At 40.4% G+C, this 17,059-nt stretch overlaps 1 protein-coding gene across 1 annotated transcript in view; it reads right to left on the bottom strand.

Annotated features, from left to right (window-relative positions):
- LOC129073326 (tyrosine-protein kinase Fer-like) overlaps window positions 1–15,950 on the bottom strand; it is a 32,991-nt gene extending 17,041 nt beyond the window's left edge. The window contains 2 exon segments of the mRNA XM_054576976.1: window positions 12,561–12,672; window positions 15,835–15,950. Coding sequence (XP_054432951.1) covers window positions 12,561–12,672; window positions 15,835–15,950 — 228 coding nt within the window.
- Between the last annotated feature and the right edge of the window lie 1,109 nt (window positions 15,951–17,059).

Genomic DNA, 17,059 nt, shown 5'->3' with positions numbered 1-17,059 from the left:
TCACTCTGATCTTTGTTTTCTGTTGCTCCTCTAGTTCTTGTAGATGTAGGGTTAGATTGTTTATTCGAGATTTTTCTATCTTTTTTAGGTAGGCCTGTATTGTTATGAACTTCCCTCTCAGGACTGACTTCGCTGTGCCCCATATGTTTTCAACTGTTGTGTGTTCATTTTCATTTGTTTCCAGAAACTTTCTTATTCCTTGATCACATTATTTACCCACTCAGTATTTAGTAGGATGCTATTCAGTGTCCATGAATTTGAATGTTTTTGAATTTTTTCTTGAGGTTGGTTTCTAGTTTCAAGCCAGTGTGATAAGAGAAAATGCTTGATATGATTTCAATTTTCTTGAATTTTTTGAGGCTTGTTTTTTGTCCTATCATGTGGTCTGTCTTTGAAAATGTCCCATGTGCATTTGAAAAGAATGCATATTTTGCTTCTTTGGGGTAAAGGTTCTGTATATATCAATTAAGTTCATTTGATCTAGAGTGTCATTCAGTGCCACCATATCCTTGTTGATTTTTTGTTTGGAAGATCTCTCCATTGTTAACAGTGGAGTGTTAAAATCCCCTATTATCAGTGTGTTGCTGTCTATATCTTTCTTGTAGCCCTCCAAGATTTTCCTCTATTTGGGTGCTGCCATGTTGGGTGCATATATGTTTACAATGGTTATATCTTCCTGATGAATGCTTCCCTTAATTATTATGAAGTGTCCTTCTCTGTCTCTTTTTATGGCCCATGAAAATCTACTTTGAAATCTATTTTGTCCAATATAAGTATTGCTACACCAGCTTTTTTGTATCCATTTATTGGAATATTTTTTCCATCACTTCACTTTCAGTCTGTGTAGATGTTTTTTTCTGAGGTGAGTCTTTTGTGGGCAGCATATATGCTGGTCATGTTTTCTTTTCCATTCAGCTATGCTACATCCTTTGATTGGAGCATTTAAACAATTCAAATTTAAGATTATTATTGATAGCTGCTTAGTTATTGTCATTTTTTCCATACCTGTGTTTTTCTCTCTCTCTCTCTCTCTCTTTCTCTCTCTCTCCCTCTCTCTATCTCTCTTTCTCCCTCTCTTGCTTCTTTTTATACCATTTCCTTTAGCATCTCTTGTAGTAATGCCTTGTTGGAAGCATACTTTTTTAGCCTTCTTTTGTCTAGGAAGCTACTCTACCATCTATTTTAAATGAGAGCCTTGCTGGATAGTGTAGTCTTGGTTGTAGGTTCTTGATTTTTGTTATCTGGAATATTTCATGCCAACCTCTTCTGGCTTTTAGTGTTTCTGTTGAGAAATCTGCCTATAGCTTTATTGGAGCTCCCTTGTATGTTACGTGTTGTTTCTCCCTTGCTGCCTTTAAGATTCTCTCTTTGTCTTCAAAATTTGGCATTTTAATTATGATGTGTCTTGGAGTAGACCTCTTTGGGTTCATTTTGATTGAGTCCATCTGCTTCCTGGACTTGTGTGACTTTTCCCCTCACCAAGTTAGGGAAGTATTCTGTCATTTTTTCAAACATGTTTTCTATCCCTTGGTCCTTTTCTTCTTCTGATATTCCTATGATGTGAATGTTGTTACGTTTTATGTTGTCCTGAAGTTCCCTTAAACTGTCCTTGTTCTTTTTGAGTATTTTTTTCATTCTGTTGCTCTGCAAGTGGATTTCTTTCTACCTTATCTTCCTGCTCATTGATTTGGTCCTCTGCTTCATCTATCCTGCTTTTAATTCCTTCCAGTGTATTTTTCATTTCAGATACTGTATTCATTTCTTCCTTGTTCTTGTTAATAATTTCTATGTCCTTTTTCTTGCTACTGTAGTTCCCATTCAGTTCTTGTAGTTGTTCACTGATCTCGTTGAGCATACTTTTAACCGCTTTAAAAAAAAATTCTATCTGACAGAGTGCTTGCCTCGATTTCATTTAGCACTTTTTCTGGGGATTCCTCCATTCCTTTCAGTTCGGGGCTCTTTCTTTGTCTCCCCATTTTATATGACTCTTTCTAGGTCTCAGGATGGTCTGCTTTGCTTGCCTGTCTTTGTGGGGTGGACTTCTGTGGTAGTAGTTCTGTGGGACTCAGTGGTGCAGTCTCTTTGATCTCCTTGTCTGGATGCTCTAGGGTTGCCTATTTTTCAGTTTTTGTGGGCTTTCTTGTTGTGCTTGGGCTTTGATTATTGGTGACTCATTTGTTGGTAGGTTCTCCCCTCCAGCTGGCTGACTGGTAGTCGCGACTCCTGCTGCATCTTGTATGCACCTGTTTCAAAGTGTCTTCTGTACTCTGGCTTCCAAACTTCATGTCAGCTAAGATTCTGTTGACCATTTCCTTTATTTTTTGGAATATCAGCTAAGTGACCAAGTTGGGTGCAAGAGCCAGTGGACTTGGCTTCCACCTACTTGTCTGCCATCTTCCACTCTCCTCTTCTTAGATAAGTCCTGTTAACATTTCAAATAATAATGGTTTGGTGATGATGAACTCCTTTAGTTGTTTCTTGTCTGAGAAGCTCTTTATCTGCCCTTTGATTCTAAATGATAGCTTTGCTGGGTATATCAATCTTGGCTGTAGTTCCCCACTTTTCATGACTTTGAATATTTCTTGCCAATCCCTTCTAGCCTGCAAAGTTTCTTTTGAGAAATCAGTTAACAGTCTCATGGGAACTCTCATGTAGGTAATTAACTTTTCTCTTGTTGCTTTTAAAATTCTCTCTTTATCTTTAACCTTTGGTATTTAAATTATGATGTGTCTTGGAGTGGGCCTCTTTGCATCCATCTTGTTTGGGACTCTCTGTGCTTCCTGGACTTGCATGTCTATTTCCTTCACCAAATGAGGGAAGTTTTCTTTCCTTATTTTTTCAAATAGATTTCCAATTTCTTGCTCTCCGCCTTTTCCTTCTGGCACCCCTATGATGTGAATGTTGGAATGCCTGAAGCTGTCCCATAGGCTACTTGCACTATCCTCAATTTTTTTTTTTTGGAGTCTTTTTTTCTTCTTCTTGTTCTGATTGGTTGATTTTTGCTTCCTTTTGTTTCAAATCACTGATTTGATCCTCCGCTTCATCCACTCTACTGTTGTTTTCCTGTAATTTTTTTCTATTTCAATTAGTAAACTCCTTTGTTTCTGACTGGATATTTTTTATGCTGTTGAGGGCCCGACTAAGATCCTTGAGCATCCTTATAATCAGAGTTTTGAACTTTGCATCGATAGATTACTTACCTCCCTTTTGTTTAGCTCTTTCTCTCGAGTTTTGATCTGTTTTTTTTTTTTCATTTGGGTCATGCTTCTTTGTTTCCTCATTTCGACAGCCTTCCTGTGTTTGTTTCTATGTATTAGGCAGAGTTGCTAGACTCCCTGTCTTAATAGTATGCTCTAATGTAATAGGTGTCCTGTAGGGTCTTGTGGTGCAGCCTCCCCTATGATCCAAGCTGGGTACTCAAGGTGTTCCCTTTGTGTAGGCTAAGTACACCCTCCTCTTGTAGTTGAGCCTTGGCTGCTGTTGGAAGATCAATGGAGGGATTTACCCAGGCCAGTCAGCTGCAAGTACTTGCTGTGACCCCTAACCACCAATCTCTACCTCTGCAGAGGATCAGCTGTGCAGGGGGAAGGTAGTGTTTCTCCAGTGTGGTCTGTTGCTCTCCACTGGGTATGTAGGCTCGGCAGTTTCCCAGGTGGTGCAGGCCAAGGTCAGCCCCCACATGTGCTTTGCCTGGGGCCACCCTTCCTGATTATAAAGCAATCTGAATATTGCTACTTGTTCTGGGCTTGGAGATCCCCAGGTGAGGCCAAGCTGTGACTCTATGCTGGCTGCTGCTTGTGCAGTGCCTGGGTTCACTTAGCAAGAGTTACGGGTGGCTCACTGAGGGAGGCTGTTGTTTGAGAGAATTTAGGAAGTTGTAAAGCATTAGCCATGATCAGCCATTCATATGGGAAAGTCTCTGTTAACAGCTTGTGTTGGTTCATAAGTTGGGTGGATCGGAGACTCAGGGGATCTCCAGGATGGGACAAACAGTGTTAGAAGTGTTAGAGAGGTTGATGGAGTCTCAGATATGGCAACCTGCCTGTGGGCTCTGTGGCTCTGTGGGAGGAGGGTTCATAAAAGGGACAGTGGCTTTTTTTGTCTGGGAGAAAACTGTCCCCCCAGCTGTCAGCTTGATGCCCAACCCTTTACTTCCTCCCTATATGCCACTGGTGCCTTTCAAGTTGCTACCTCATTGCTGGAGCTCAGAGGGAGTGAGTCTGAGTAGGTGAGTCCATGTATGGGTTCTTTAAGTGGAACTGCTTGGGAGTCCAAAAGTTTCTTCCACTGACTCAATCCCTGCTGGTTTTTGCAGCCAGTAGTATTGGGGATTATCTTCCTGCCACCTGAACACTGGGATGGAGGGCTTGTTGTAGGGTCGGGACTCTGCCAAATTTTTATCTACAATATATGAGTGTGAGACCAGTCTGTCTCCTCATTCTGCCCCTCTTACCAGTCTGGAAGATGTGGTTTCTTTCATTCCATAGTTGTCAGACTTCCATTCCACTTGTTTTCTGGTGGTTCTGAGTGATAGTTGTTCTATAATTTTGTTGTAAATTTAATGTGGTTGTGTGAAGAGGTGAACCATGTTTATTTATGGCACCATCCTGACTGGAAGTATTCTGGATAGAGTAATTTTGGTTGTAGGTCCTGCTTTTCATCACTTTGAATATTTCTTACCACTCTGTTCTGGTCTGCAAAGTTTGTGTTGAGAAATCAGCTGACAGTCTTCTGGAGATCCCTTGTAGGTAACTGACTGCTTTTCTGTTGCTACTTTTAAGATTGTCTCTTTGTCTTTAACCTTTTGCATTTTAATTATGATTTGTCTTGGCGTGGGCCTCTTTGGGTTCTTTTTTTTTTTTTTTGGAACTCTCTGTGTTTCCTGGACTGGTATGTCTACTTCATTCACCATGTTAGGGAAATTTCCCATCATTTAAAAAAATATTTCATTCATTTATTTTCAGAGAAGGAGGAAGGGAAGAAGAGAGGGAGAAAAACATCAATGTGCAGTTGCCTCTTGCATGCGCTGCACTGGGGACCCAGCCCACAACTGAGGCATGTGCCATGACTGGGAATTGAACTGGCAACCCTTTGGTTTGCAGGCCAGTACTCAATCCACTGAGCCACACCAGCCAGGACTCCTGTCATTATTTTTTTAAAATAGGTTTTCAATCTTGATGAAATGGACAAATTTTTAGAAAAGTATAATCTTCCAACACTGAAGGAGGAAGAAACAGAAAGCTTGAACAGACCGATAACAGTTGGGGAAATTGAAGCAGTAATCAAGAAACTCCCAGCACACAAAAGCCCAGGGCCAGACGGTTTCCCAGGAGAATTTTACAAAACATTTAAGGAAGAGCTAACCCCTGTCCTTCTCAGACTATTCCAAAAAATCCAAGAGGAGGGAAGACTGCCAGACTCCTTCTATGAGGCCAGCATCACCCTGATCCCAAAACCAGATAAAGACCCTACAAAGAAAGAAAACTACAGGCCAATTTCGCTGATGAACATAGATGCTAAAATCCTCAACAAAATATTGGCAAACCGCATCCAGCAATACATTCAAAAGATTATCCATCACGATCAAGTGGGATTCATCCCAGGGATGCAGGGATGGTTCAATATACGCAAATCAGTAAACGTGATACACCACATAAATAAAAGAAAAGACAAAAACCACATGATCATCTCGATAGATGCAGAAAAAGCATTTGACAAGGTACAGCACCCATTTATGATCAAAACACTCAGCAAAATGGGAATCAATGGGGCATTCCTCAACGTAATAAAGGCCATATATGAAAAACCTACAGCCAATATCATACTCAACGGGCAAAAACTGAAAGCTTTCCCACTAAGATCGGGAACACGCCAAGGATGTCCGCTCTCACCGCTTCTTTTCAACATCGTATTGGAAGTCCTAGCCACAGCGGTCAGACAAGAGAAAGAGATAAAAGGCACCCAAATAGGAAAGGAGGAAGTAAAGCTATCATTGTTTGCAGATGACATGATAGTGTACATAGAGAACCCTGTAGACTCTACCAAAAAACTCCTCAACCTAATAAGTGAATTTGGCAAAACAGCAGGATACAAAGTCAACATTCAGAAATCAAAGGCGTTTTTATACACCAGCAATGCAATAGAATAAGAAGAAATCAGGAAAAATATACCATTCGATATAGCACGAAAAAAGATAAAGTACCTAGGGATAAATTTAACCAAAGACACAAAAGACCTGTATGCAGAAAACTATACAACATTGAAAAAAGAAATTAAGGAAGACACAAATAAATGGAAGCATATACCGTGCACATGGATTGGAAGAATTAATATCCTTAAAATGTCCATACTACCAAAAGCAATTTATAGATTCAACGCAATCCCTATTAAGATACCAATGACGTATTTCACAGAAATAGAACAGACATTTCAAAAATTTATATGGAACCATAAACGACCCCGAATAGCTGCAGCAATTTTGAGAAAGAAACACAAAGTAGGAGGGATCACAATACCGGACATCAAACTCTACTACAAAGCCACTATACTCAAAACAATCTGGTACTGGCACAAGAACAGACCCATAGACCAGTGGAACAGAATAGAAAGCCCAGAAATAAGCCCAGGTCTCTATGGACATCTAATATTCGACAAAGGGGGCAGAAGCATAAAATGGGGCAATAACAGCCTCTTCAACAAATGGTGTTGGGAGAGCTGGATGGCTACATGCAAAAAATCGAAATTGGATCATCAGCTGACACCATACACAAAAATAAACTCAAGATGGATAAAAGACTTAAATATAAGTCACAACACCATCAATGTCCTAGAGGAGAACATTGGCAGGAAATTCTCAGATATCCCACGCAGCAATTTTTTCACTGATATGTCTCCTAAAGCAAGGGACATAAAGGAAAGAATAAACAAGTGGGACCTCATCAAAATAAGAAGCTTCTGCATGGCTAAAGAAAACACCAGCAAAATGAAAAGGGAGCCAACCATTTGGGAAAATATATTTGCTAATGATACATCAGATAGAGGTTTGATCTCCAAGATATACAAAGAACTCACTCGACTTTACTCCAAGAAGACAAACGATCCAATCAAAAAATGGGCAAAGGACCTGGGCAGATGCTTTTCTAAGGAGGAGATACAGAGGGCCCAGAGGCATTTGAAAGGATGCTCTGTATCACTAGCCATCAGAGAAATGCAGATCAAAACCACCATGAGGTACCACCTCACACCGGTCAGAATGGCCATCATAAACAGATCCACAAACAACAGGTGCTGGCGAGGCTGTGGAGAAAAGGGAACCCTAGTTCACTGTTGGTGGGAATGCAGACTGGTGCAGCCACTATGGAAAGCAGTGTGGAATTTCCTCAGAAAGCTGAAAATGGAACTGCCTTTTGATCCAGTGATTCCCCTGCTGGGACTATACCCTGAGAACACCAAAACGCCAATACAAAAGAATCTATGCACCCCAATGTTCATAGCAGCACAATTTACAATAGCCAAGTGTTGGAAGCAACCTAAATGCGCGTCAGTAGATGATTGGATCAAAAAATTATGGTACATATACACAATGGAATACTACGCAGCAGAAAGAAAAAAAGAAGTACTAAACTTTGCGACAGCATGGATGGAACTGGAGAGCATCATGCTAAGCGAAATAAGCCAGGGGGCGAAAGACAAATACCATATGATCTCACCTATAAGTGGAACCTAACCAACAATGCAAAGAAGTGAGGAAAATATGACCAGCAACACTGAAAGGAAAAGAAATCAACAGAGACAAGAGGGAAGGTGGGGGGCAGGGAAAGGGAAGGGAAGGGGAAAGTCAAGGAACATATAGCAAGGACTCATGGACAAAACCAAAGGGGAAGGGCTGAGGGAGGGAAGGTGGGAGGAGGCAAGGGAAAGAGGTGGGGGGAAGGCAGAGACAAATGTATTTAAAAAGTAAATAAATTAATTAAAAAAAAAAAGAACAGTATAGGAAATGGAAAGACCAAAGGACTTATATGTACTAACTCTGGACATGAACTAAGGGGGGGATGCAGGTGGGAGGGAGGGTGCAGGGCGGAGGGGAATATAGGGGAGAAAAAAAATGGGACAACTGTAATAGCATAATCAATAAAATATACTAAAAAAAATAAAATAGGTTTTCAATTTCTTTCTCTCTTCTCCTTCTGGCACCCACATGATGCAAATGTTGGTACGTTTGAAATTGTCCCAGAGACTCCTTTTTTTTTTGAATTCCTTTTTCTTTTTGCTGTTCTGACTGGGCGTTTTTTCTTCTTTACATCCTAAAACACTGATTTGATTCTTGGCTTCATCTACTCTACTGTTGATTTCCTGTACATTATTCTTCATTTCAGTTACTGTTTCCTTCGTTTCTGACTGTTTCTTTGTTGTGGTTTCTTTGTCTTTTTCCATGCTGTTGAAGTTCTCACTAAGTTCCTTGAGCATCCTTATAGCCATTGTTTTGAACTCTGTGTCTGTTAGTTTGCTTACCTCCATTTCTCTTTCTGGAGATTTCTCTTGTTCTTTCATTTGGACCTGTTTCTTTGTCTCTGCATTTTGGCTGTTTTCCTAAGTTTTTTTTTTTTTTTTTCTATGCATTAGGTAGAATTGCTGTTCTTTGGGCTTGATATAGTGGCCTTATGTACCAGGTGTCCTGTAGGCTGTAGTGGCACAGACTTATCAGTCACCTGAGCTGGGCACTCAGGTGTACTTTTTGTGGGCTGTGTGCACTGTCCTGTTGTAGTTGAGCCTTGATTGTTGTTAGTGTCACTGGGAGGGGCTGACGCATAGGCTGATATGCTGTGAAGACTGCCTGTGACTACTGTAGAGAAGTTGCTGTGCAGGCATCAACCTCATGGAGAAAGACTTGCTACAGTGGGGCTTTGGTGCTCACTGAGTCCACCCCTTGAGTATGTTACTCATGGTGGTGGTAGGGTGTAATCCTGCCTGGTCTGAAGCTGTCCACTGGGTGCACTGGCCTTTCTCAAGGTGCATGGTCAGCCACTGCCTGTGCCTTATGCAGGGGCACTCAGAATGAACTACAGAGTGATCTGCAGATGGCTGCTACTTGTGCTGGGCTTGGAGGTGACAAGGAGAGGCCAAGCTTGAACCAAGTCCAGCTGCTGCTAATGCCAGGCCTGGGGCCACTTAACCAGAGGTATGGGGCATGCCATGGCTAGATGCTGCTTGTTTGGAAACTGTGAACCTTTGAGAGATTTTGGGAAAGTCCACAGTAAGAGCCAAAGACAGGCAGTTTGTGTAGTAAAGCCACTAGAAATGGCTTGGGTGGGCATGCAAGTTGGGTGGGGCAGTGACTTAGGGAATCACTAGGGCAGGACAAACAGTGTTAGCTAGGTTGATGGAGACTCAGATATGGCACCTGCCTGCCAGGTCTATGGGGTGAAGGGAGGCTGCCCCTCCAGCCCTTGCCTGATGCCAGACAACTCATTTCTTCCCTGTATGCCCCTCTTGCCTTTTGAGCTGCTGACCCAGTGCTGGAGCTCAGAGGGAATGAGTCTCAGTAAGTCCATGTACAGGCTCTTTAAGAGGAGCTGCCTGGGGCTCCAGAAGCCTTCATCTCACTCAGCCTCAATCTCCACTGGTTTTAACACCCAGAAGTTATGGGACTTCTCTTCCTGGCACTGGAACTCTGAGCTGGAGGGCCTGATACGTGTACCTGTGCAACTGAGATATCCCTCCCAATTTTTATCCACTACACGTGGGTGTGGGACTAACCCTTCCATGTCTCCACCCATGCTACCAGTCTCAAGTGACTTAATTCCCTTGATGTAGGACTTCCATTCAGCCAGATTTCAGGTGGTTATAAATGATGGTTCTGCAGCTTACTTGTAATTTTGATGTGGTTGTGGGAGGATTGGAGTGCTGCATTTACCTACATAGCCAACTTGACCAGAAGTCCTATAGTGCCATTTTCTATTTCAAGGAAGCACTTTAACCAAGTATGGGTTGAAGTCTGAGTAGCCCTTTTCTCCCCCATTGATTTGTTTTATTTCTACCCTACCATGTTCTGAAAAGGATTTATGTAAAAACATACAGTACAGTATTTAACAAGTAAAGGAGATTATTTGACTTCCGGGTGAAATAGTACCTAAAATGAGGTTAATACCCCCAATTCTATGTACACCTGAGCCACAAATCAGGTCTGAGAAACCTGGCAGGCCACACAGAGGAGGTAATGTGGTCAGTTACTGTAATTACAATGACCATCACATAAAAAGCCTGTCATAGTGGAAAACATTTTCTGGCAGTGAAGCCTGGAAGACTTACTTTCATTCTCATAACGAAGAAACCCTGTATTTTCAGTAAATAAAACAAAGGTATGTATCTTGTAATGGCCCCAGATGTTAGCTGATGGCTAACACAATTCATTCTAGTAAGGATCCAGGCACCCAGGTCTCTGATGGTTTGGTTTAATACAGGAAAACATTTTTGAATATTTGGGACAGGGTTTATCAACTGGGACTTATGAAGCCTAGTTTTTATAAGCATGTTTGTAAAGATCAGAAACTCATGCAACCATCATTTGATTCCCATGATACAAGCAACATACACAAGATCTCATTAGTTGAAATGTTGGGCCCGGCCTTTTGATTTTTTATGGATCCTGATCTCCAAGGCTGCCTCTTAGGCAGACTGAAGCTTTTAATATTATAGCTACTTAATATTTTCATTACTTATCAGAAGCATGGTTTAAGTATTTAATTGAAGTAACATTTTTAGAGACACTGTCATGGTCAAAGAGATTTTACTGTGTTTAGAGTTGAGAATAAAAAGAGGAGCTGCTTAAAAGATGCTAATTCATGCTAATTGAATACAGATTTTATTGTTTATAGACACAAATGGACATGATAATTAAGAATGATAAAGAAGAGATATTGGCAATAGTAACTAAAGGAAGTGTGGCAACCTGAGAAGATAAACTTTAATATAAGAATAATTGCTTTTTGTTTCTGATTCTTATGTACTGTTTTAAGCTCTAATGACCATTATTTATAAATGGGTCAGGCTAACAAAGCTTCATTCCTGTGATATGTTGTTAAATAGAGGTGTTTAATGGAGGAAAAAGGAAAGGAGAATATTTTGATTGAGGACAGGGCACATAAACTTGAGAAATGCATCATCGTAAGTTAGAAGTAGCCTTCATTTCAGGGACAGGAACTCGAAAATAACCTAGTGCTTGACCTCTAGCTTAGTCTGAGCACTAGTTTTTGCCAGATGATGGATAGCTAGATGTCCTTGAACTTGAGTATCAGGTTGATGAAGAGCTACTATTACCCCCGTTCCCACAAAATTCTGACCAGAACGATATTGTACTATATTCAAGGCCTTCATGATTCTAATTTTGTGCAGTATGTAATGGTACTCATCTCCTAGGGTTGCATACATCATTATTAAAGAATATGAGTTTTCATTAGATATGACACTGCTAGGTACTATAATGCAGGCAATTTTTGTGCTTTCCAGGATAATTGATCCAAGATGCCAATAATACAGAAAAAAGATCATGCTAACAAGATACAATCAGGAAATGATATGTAAAATGAGTAAAGTATTCGTACCACATGCAGCTGGGGTCCAGTTATATTTTAAGATGACAGTAAGTACTCAGGGTAAGAATGACCTTAGACTAAGTGTGATTTGGGAAGTCTTGTTCTCAGCAGGTTGACCTGAGAAGACTTCATGAAGAATTTAGATGTTCAAGAAGTTAATCTATGTATTTCTATTAGGTGGGATAGATAGCAAACCAAGGCAGGGAGGAGGAAGGAGACATGTCTCATCTCTTGGCCCAGCAGTTCTGAGCCCAAAGTCCCCAAAGATTTGGGTTCCTACTACTTGAGGGGGAAATGTTACATAGCGGCTAGAATGAGCAGCCAGAGGAGAAATAAAAGAAGGGCCCTCACCATTAAAATCTAACAAAGAACTTAATACAGGGAGTAAAGAAAGTCATGTCTCACCCATTGGCCCAGTTGTCCTGAGCCTGGCTTGATAAGGCTGCCAGGCATTCTGAACAACACCAGCAAAACTATGATAGTGCAGGAGACGGGGTGGGGAGCCCTTGAAAGTCTGTGTGTATCATCCATACTAGCTGGTAAAAGGAAAACCTTCAGACTGTGTGTTCATTCAAGGCCTGGAAGGGGAAGGGGATGAGGTCCACATTGAAGCCCATAAAACAACTTTGGTTAATTGCCTGCCTCCTGTCATGTATACAAAGTGAACAAATAGAGTCTGGAGCAAGATAAGAATTCAAGCTAATAGAACCCCACACATACCTCACACATACCTATGTTTGGGTAGTCATGTCCCCCCAGGAAGGCTGGCACCACCTTTACCTGTCAATCAATATGTAACTTCTTCACCCCCATCCTGCCAACTATATAAATCCTCAGAACAAAGGACTTGCTCTCTTGGCTCTTTTTCCATATGGGACAGGAGGACCCTGGCCAGCTGGACTCTGACCAGGGGACCTCTGGCCACCCCCTTTTGGCCACCCGGCCTCTGACCACCTGTGCACTGGTTACCTGGTCTCTGGCCACGCTGCTCTTGCCACCCTTACTTTTGCTTTCCCAATAGAACTTTGCACTAATAAACTTTGCCTGCACACTAATAGCCTTGTTGATCTGTAATTCGTTACTGCGTTGACAAGAAGAACCGAGTTTCTGGGAGTTTCCCCTATAACATTTCTACTCAGACTGAGAGGGTATAGGTCTTTTTTGGGTCTGATTTAACCATAAATTGGTACTGGAGGGGAGACAATGTTGAACTTGAAATTCAGACCCATTCTGGTATAGTGCAGAATCCTTGGAGCCAACCTGTTCTCATACTAGCCAAGAGGATTGGATCATATTTGAGAGGCAAATGTTCTCTACCTCTTTGGATACTGTTCCATGCTGCCTCAAGACTTTTTCCTTTTTTGTTCTTTTTTTCATGACTAAGCCTGACATCAACCTTATTTTCTTAATCGGTGTTAGTTACATTTTTCATATTTTTACAGGTAGTCAAAAAGTTAGTGCCTCTAGGTCAAGATTACTTTGCTTGTTTCCTCTGAGTGGTGATGAGCTCCACTTGTATTTCCTCATCTGGTCTTCACAATGGCCTTTTGTTAATGAATTCAGTCTAACAATATAGATACTCAACAACTGTTAGTAATTGTTATTAGTGGTAATACTTATATCAGTACTTTTCAAAGTGGGAATCATCAAAATCAGAATTTAATGGAAAACTTTAGGCACCCAACTCCAAATATACTGCACCAGATTCTCTTGGAGGTGGTAGCCTGGAGTGTTGTTAAAACAGTTCCTGAAGCCCTGGCCAGTGTGGCTCAGTTGGTTGGTTGCCATCCTGCAAAGCAAAAGGTCAGTGGCTCCATTCCCAGTCAGCGCACTTGCCTAGGTTGCGGGTTTGGTCCCCAGTCCAGGCACATGTGAGAGGCAACTAATTGATGTTCCTCTCTCATATCAATGTTTCTCTCCCTCTCTTTCTCCATCCCTTCCCCTCTTTCTCTAAAAAAAAAATTCCCCAAATGATTCTGATGTAGGGTTGATATTTGGGAGTTACAGAATTTAAGCAGTGTGTGATTCCAGCCTCTCTGTTCTTACCTCATTTAGGGAAAGGAGCCATCCAGAGGCTTTTTAAAAAAATTGAATATATTGGGGTGACCTTGGTTAATAAAGTTATATAGGTTTCAGATGTGCAAAACTGTAATATATCATCTGTATGTTGTATTATGTGTTCACTACCCCAAATCAAGTCTCCTCTCATCACTATTTATCCCCCTTATACCATTTTCTACTTCCCCAACCCCATCTTCTGTCTGGTAATCACATACTGTCATCTGTGTGGGGGTGATAAGTATATTAGGCCCCAGCCACAACCCATCCTTAGCAAGAGATATTTTAAAAGCAAGAGCAACAGTCTCTGTCCTGGAATCAGAATTCATGAACTCCTATGGCCCATGCTGCTCTTTTTTCTCTGACCCTCTGTCTTCTCCAGCCTACCTTCAGTGATCTTCCTGGATCTAACTTCTTGTTACCCTAGATATGTACTGTCAGCAAGCATCTACTACAAAGGTAAGCAGTTTGGAGTTTCAGAGTTACTTTTGATACCATTTATACCTTTTCCTATAACTTTTATCTGCAGTGGTTCACTTTTCCATGATTGGGGTTGGTTCAGGGCTGATTTTTTTTCTCCATTCCTTACTTTTCCTTGCATAATAACCTGATGTTGGTGTGTGTGTGTGTGTGTGTGTGTGTGTGTGTGTGTGTGTGTGTGTGGAGGGGATGTTGCATAAGCATTTTATAATTCAATGCTATAAATTTTTCTCTAACCACTGCTCTAGCTGCAGCCCACAAATTTGATGTGTGCTATTTTCATTTTCATTTGACTCAAAGTATTTTCCAACTTCCCTTGTCGTTTATTCTTTGACCAGTATATTATTTAGAAGTATTTGCTTAATTTCCAAATATTTGCAGATTTTCCAGTTATCCTGCTGTTACTGGTATCTAGTTCAGTTCTGTTGTTGTCAAAGAACATACTTTGAATTATTAAATCCTCTGATGTTTAATGATAGTTGTTTTGTGGCATAGCACTTGGTCTACCATGGCGAATATGAAAAGAATGTGTATTCTGTTCTTGTTGGATGTGGAGTTCTGTAAAAGCCAATTAGGTCCAGTTAGTTGGTGGTGGTACAAATTTGTATCCTTGGTGATTTTCTCTTAGTTTGATCTGTCAATTACTGAGAAAGGTGTATTGAAATTTACAAATATAATTCTGGATTTGTCTTATTTTTTCTTTCAGTTTTGTCAGTTTTTGCATCATATATTTTGAAAGGTGCATGCACATTTAGGATTTTATATTCTTGATAAATTGACCCCTTTATGAAAATGAAATATTCCCCTTCATCTCTGATAATATTCCTTATTATAATATCTACTTTAATATTAATATAGCTACTCGAGCTTTCTTTTGATTCTGTTTGCATGGTATATTTTTTCTTGCTTTTTAATTCAGTTAGACAATTGATTTTTTTTAACTCGAGTGTTTAGACCATAGATTTAATGGCATTACTGATATGGTTAGATATAAATATGACATCTTGCTATTTGTGTTATATTCGTCCTGTGTGTCTTATTTTTTTTTTTTCTGTTTTCTTGCTTTCTTTTAAATGATTTGTGCTTTCATTTTCTCATTGGTAAAATGAGGTTAGTAATAACCACCATTTCATAAGGTAGTCCTAAGGATTAAACAAGATAACTTATACAGTGGTGCTTGGCACATATATATACAGAGCTTGATATATATTTTTCTAAATCTGACAATGGTGAACTCCTTGGAATATCAACTCTTCAAAGTTTTTTGGTTCTTAACTTGCTCTGTACATATATAGGTAAGGTAGGTAATTGTCTACAGGTATAGTTTCAGTGGCCACTGAAAGGACCTTGTTCCAAAATATCTCCTCTTCTGGCTAGCTGTGGTGTGTGAAATTCTCACAATTATGCACTTTACAGGAACTTCTGGAGACGTATGTATTAATTAAGTCAAGCATAATGGGAGGAGCCAGTCAATTCTCTCACTAGTACTGAAGCACAAATGATTTCTGGTGGTATCCCATCATTCTCTCATGCTCCCATATTCCCTAGAAAAGTATTGAGAGGTTTTGCCTAGGCAAAAGTCAGAGAAAAGGACATGGTGTGATCCTGGGAAAGTGCCATAGTGGGCAGCTCCGATGGCTACTTGAAGGTCAAAGGAGAGGTGGGAAAGTTACCAAAAAGGACTTGGCCCACATGGTGGTTTTACCTTGGGCCATTTGTGAAGTTAAGCTTCTGGTTTTGTACTTGCTGGCTTCCTCCAGTTTCCTTGTAGGAGGAATTGATGTTTAGCTGTTTGACTGTTGTAATAGTTGACTTGTTCATACTTCCCATTTTACTCACCTCAAAAACATGAAATGGCTGATTTGGAAGTATACTTGGTAGTGGGTTGAGAGCAGCTGTACTTTTCTACTTTTGCCCCTTCTTTGAGGATTGGTTCGGTCCCAGTGAACTCTGCAACAATGATCTTGAATATAAGTTCCATAATTGCAGGAACTGTTTAAAGCCAGTAAGCTAACACAGTGGATGTCACTGTAGGTATTCAATAAATATTTGACCTATTTTTCATTTCCTCCAATTGAATACAAACATTTTAATTAGATTATTACCTCCTGTTTGACTCCCTGCCCTCACTCTTCTTTGGTTCATCTCACTTGGACCATTCATCTTCTCTAAACTGAGCCCCAGACTTAGGTTCCGGCCCCAATCCCATCATTTTCACCTATCATTTCTTCTCTCCTCCTCCTCCTCCTCCTATTTTTAGAGATTAGAGGCCTATTAACCTGTAAACTAAACTTCTTCACTATCCTGGGTACTTGTGGTTTACTTTACACAATGAATGTGTTCCTGGAAAGCACTCTAGAGTACACAAATGCATAAGTAAAAATAACTTTCTCATTGATTCACAGTTTCACTTCTGATCTTCATTTGTCAACAGATTCTAAAACCAACCCAGTGAGATAGTTAATAAGAGGTATTTAAACACAGAAAGAGATCCTAGTGAAATATTTCATGAAAAAAAATGAAGCTTTAGGAAAATGAATGTGTACTCTTGTGTCCTAAATTTGAATTTCATATATCGGCCTTCCTGAAAGTGAGGACCAGCTATATTTTCTCTCTTTAATTTTTTCCCCATGACTATTATATGGATTGTGATAGTTCCTTCTGAATTCTAGAGACCGAGTTTTCTTGCTTCATTTATTCATGTTAGTTATTTGTCATCAACTTGTAATAATTACAAAACAATCACTCATTCTACAAATGTTGATTGATCATGTAGGATGTGCAGGGCAAAATCTGTGCCAAGGTGCTCACAGTCTAGTATGCAAGGAAGATAAGCCAATAGGCAATTCCTATGCAGTGTGAATTGTGCTTTTATAGATAACAAAAGTAGGGAATGCTGTAGGAGCACAGAAGACGGGTGGGAGGTTGGA

Source organism: Pteronotus mesoamericanus, unplaced genomic scaffold (genome assembly GCF_021234165.1).
Source record: "Pteronotus mesoamericanus isolate MK-2021 breed Mesoamerican mustached bat unplaced genomic scaffold, CSHL_Meso_final contig_40, whole genome shotgun sequence".
NCBI classification, from domain to species: domain Eukaryota; kingdom Metazoa; phylum Chordata; class Mammalia; order Chiroptera; family Mormoopidae; genus Pteronotus; species Pteronotus mesoamericanus.
The sequence above is the reverse complement of the archived record's forward strand: the minus strand, read 5'-3'. Positions and strand labels throughout refer to the sequence as shown.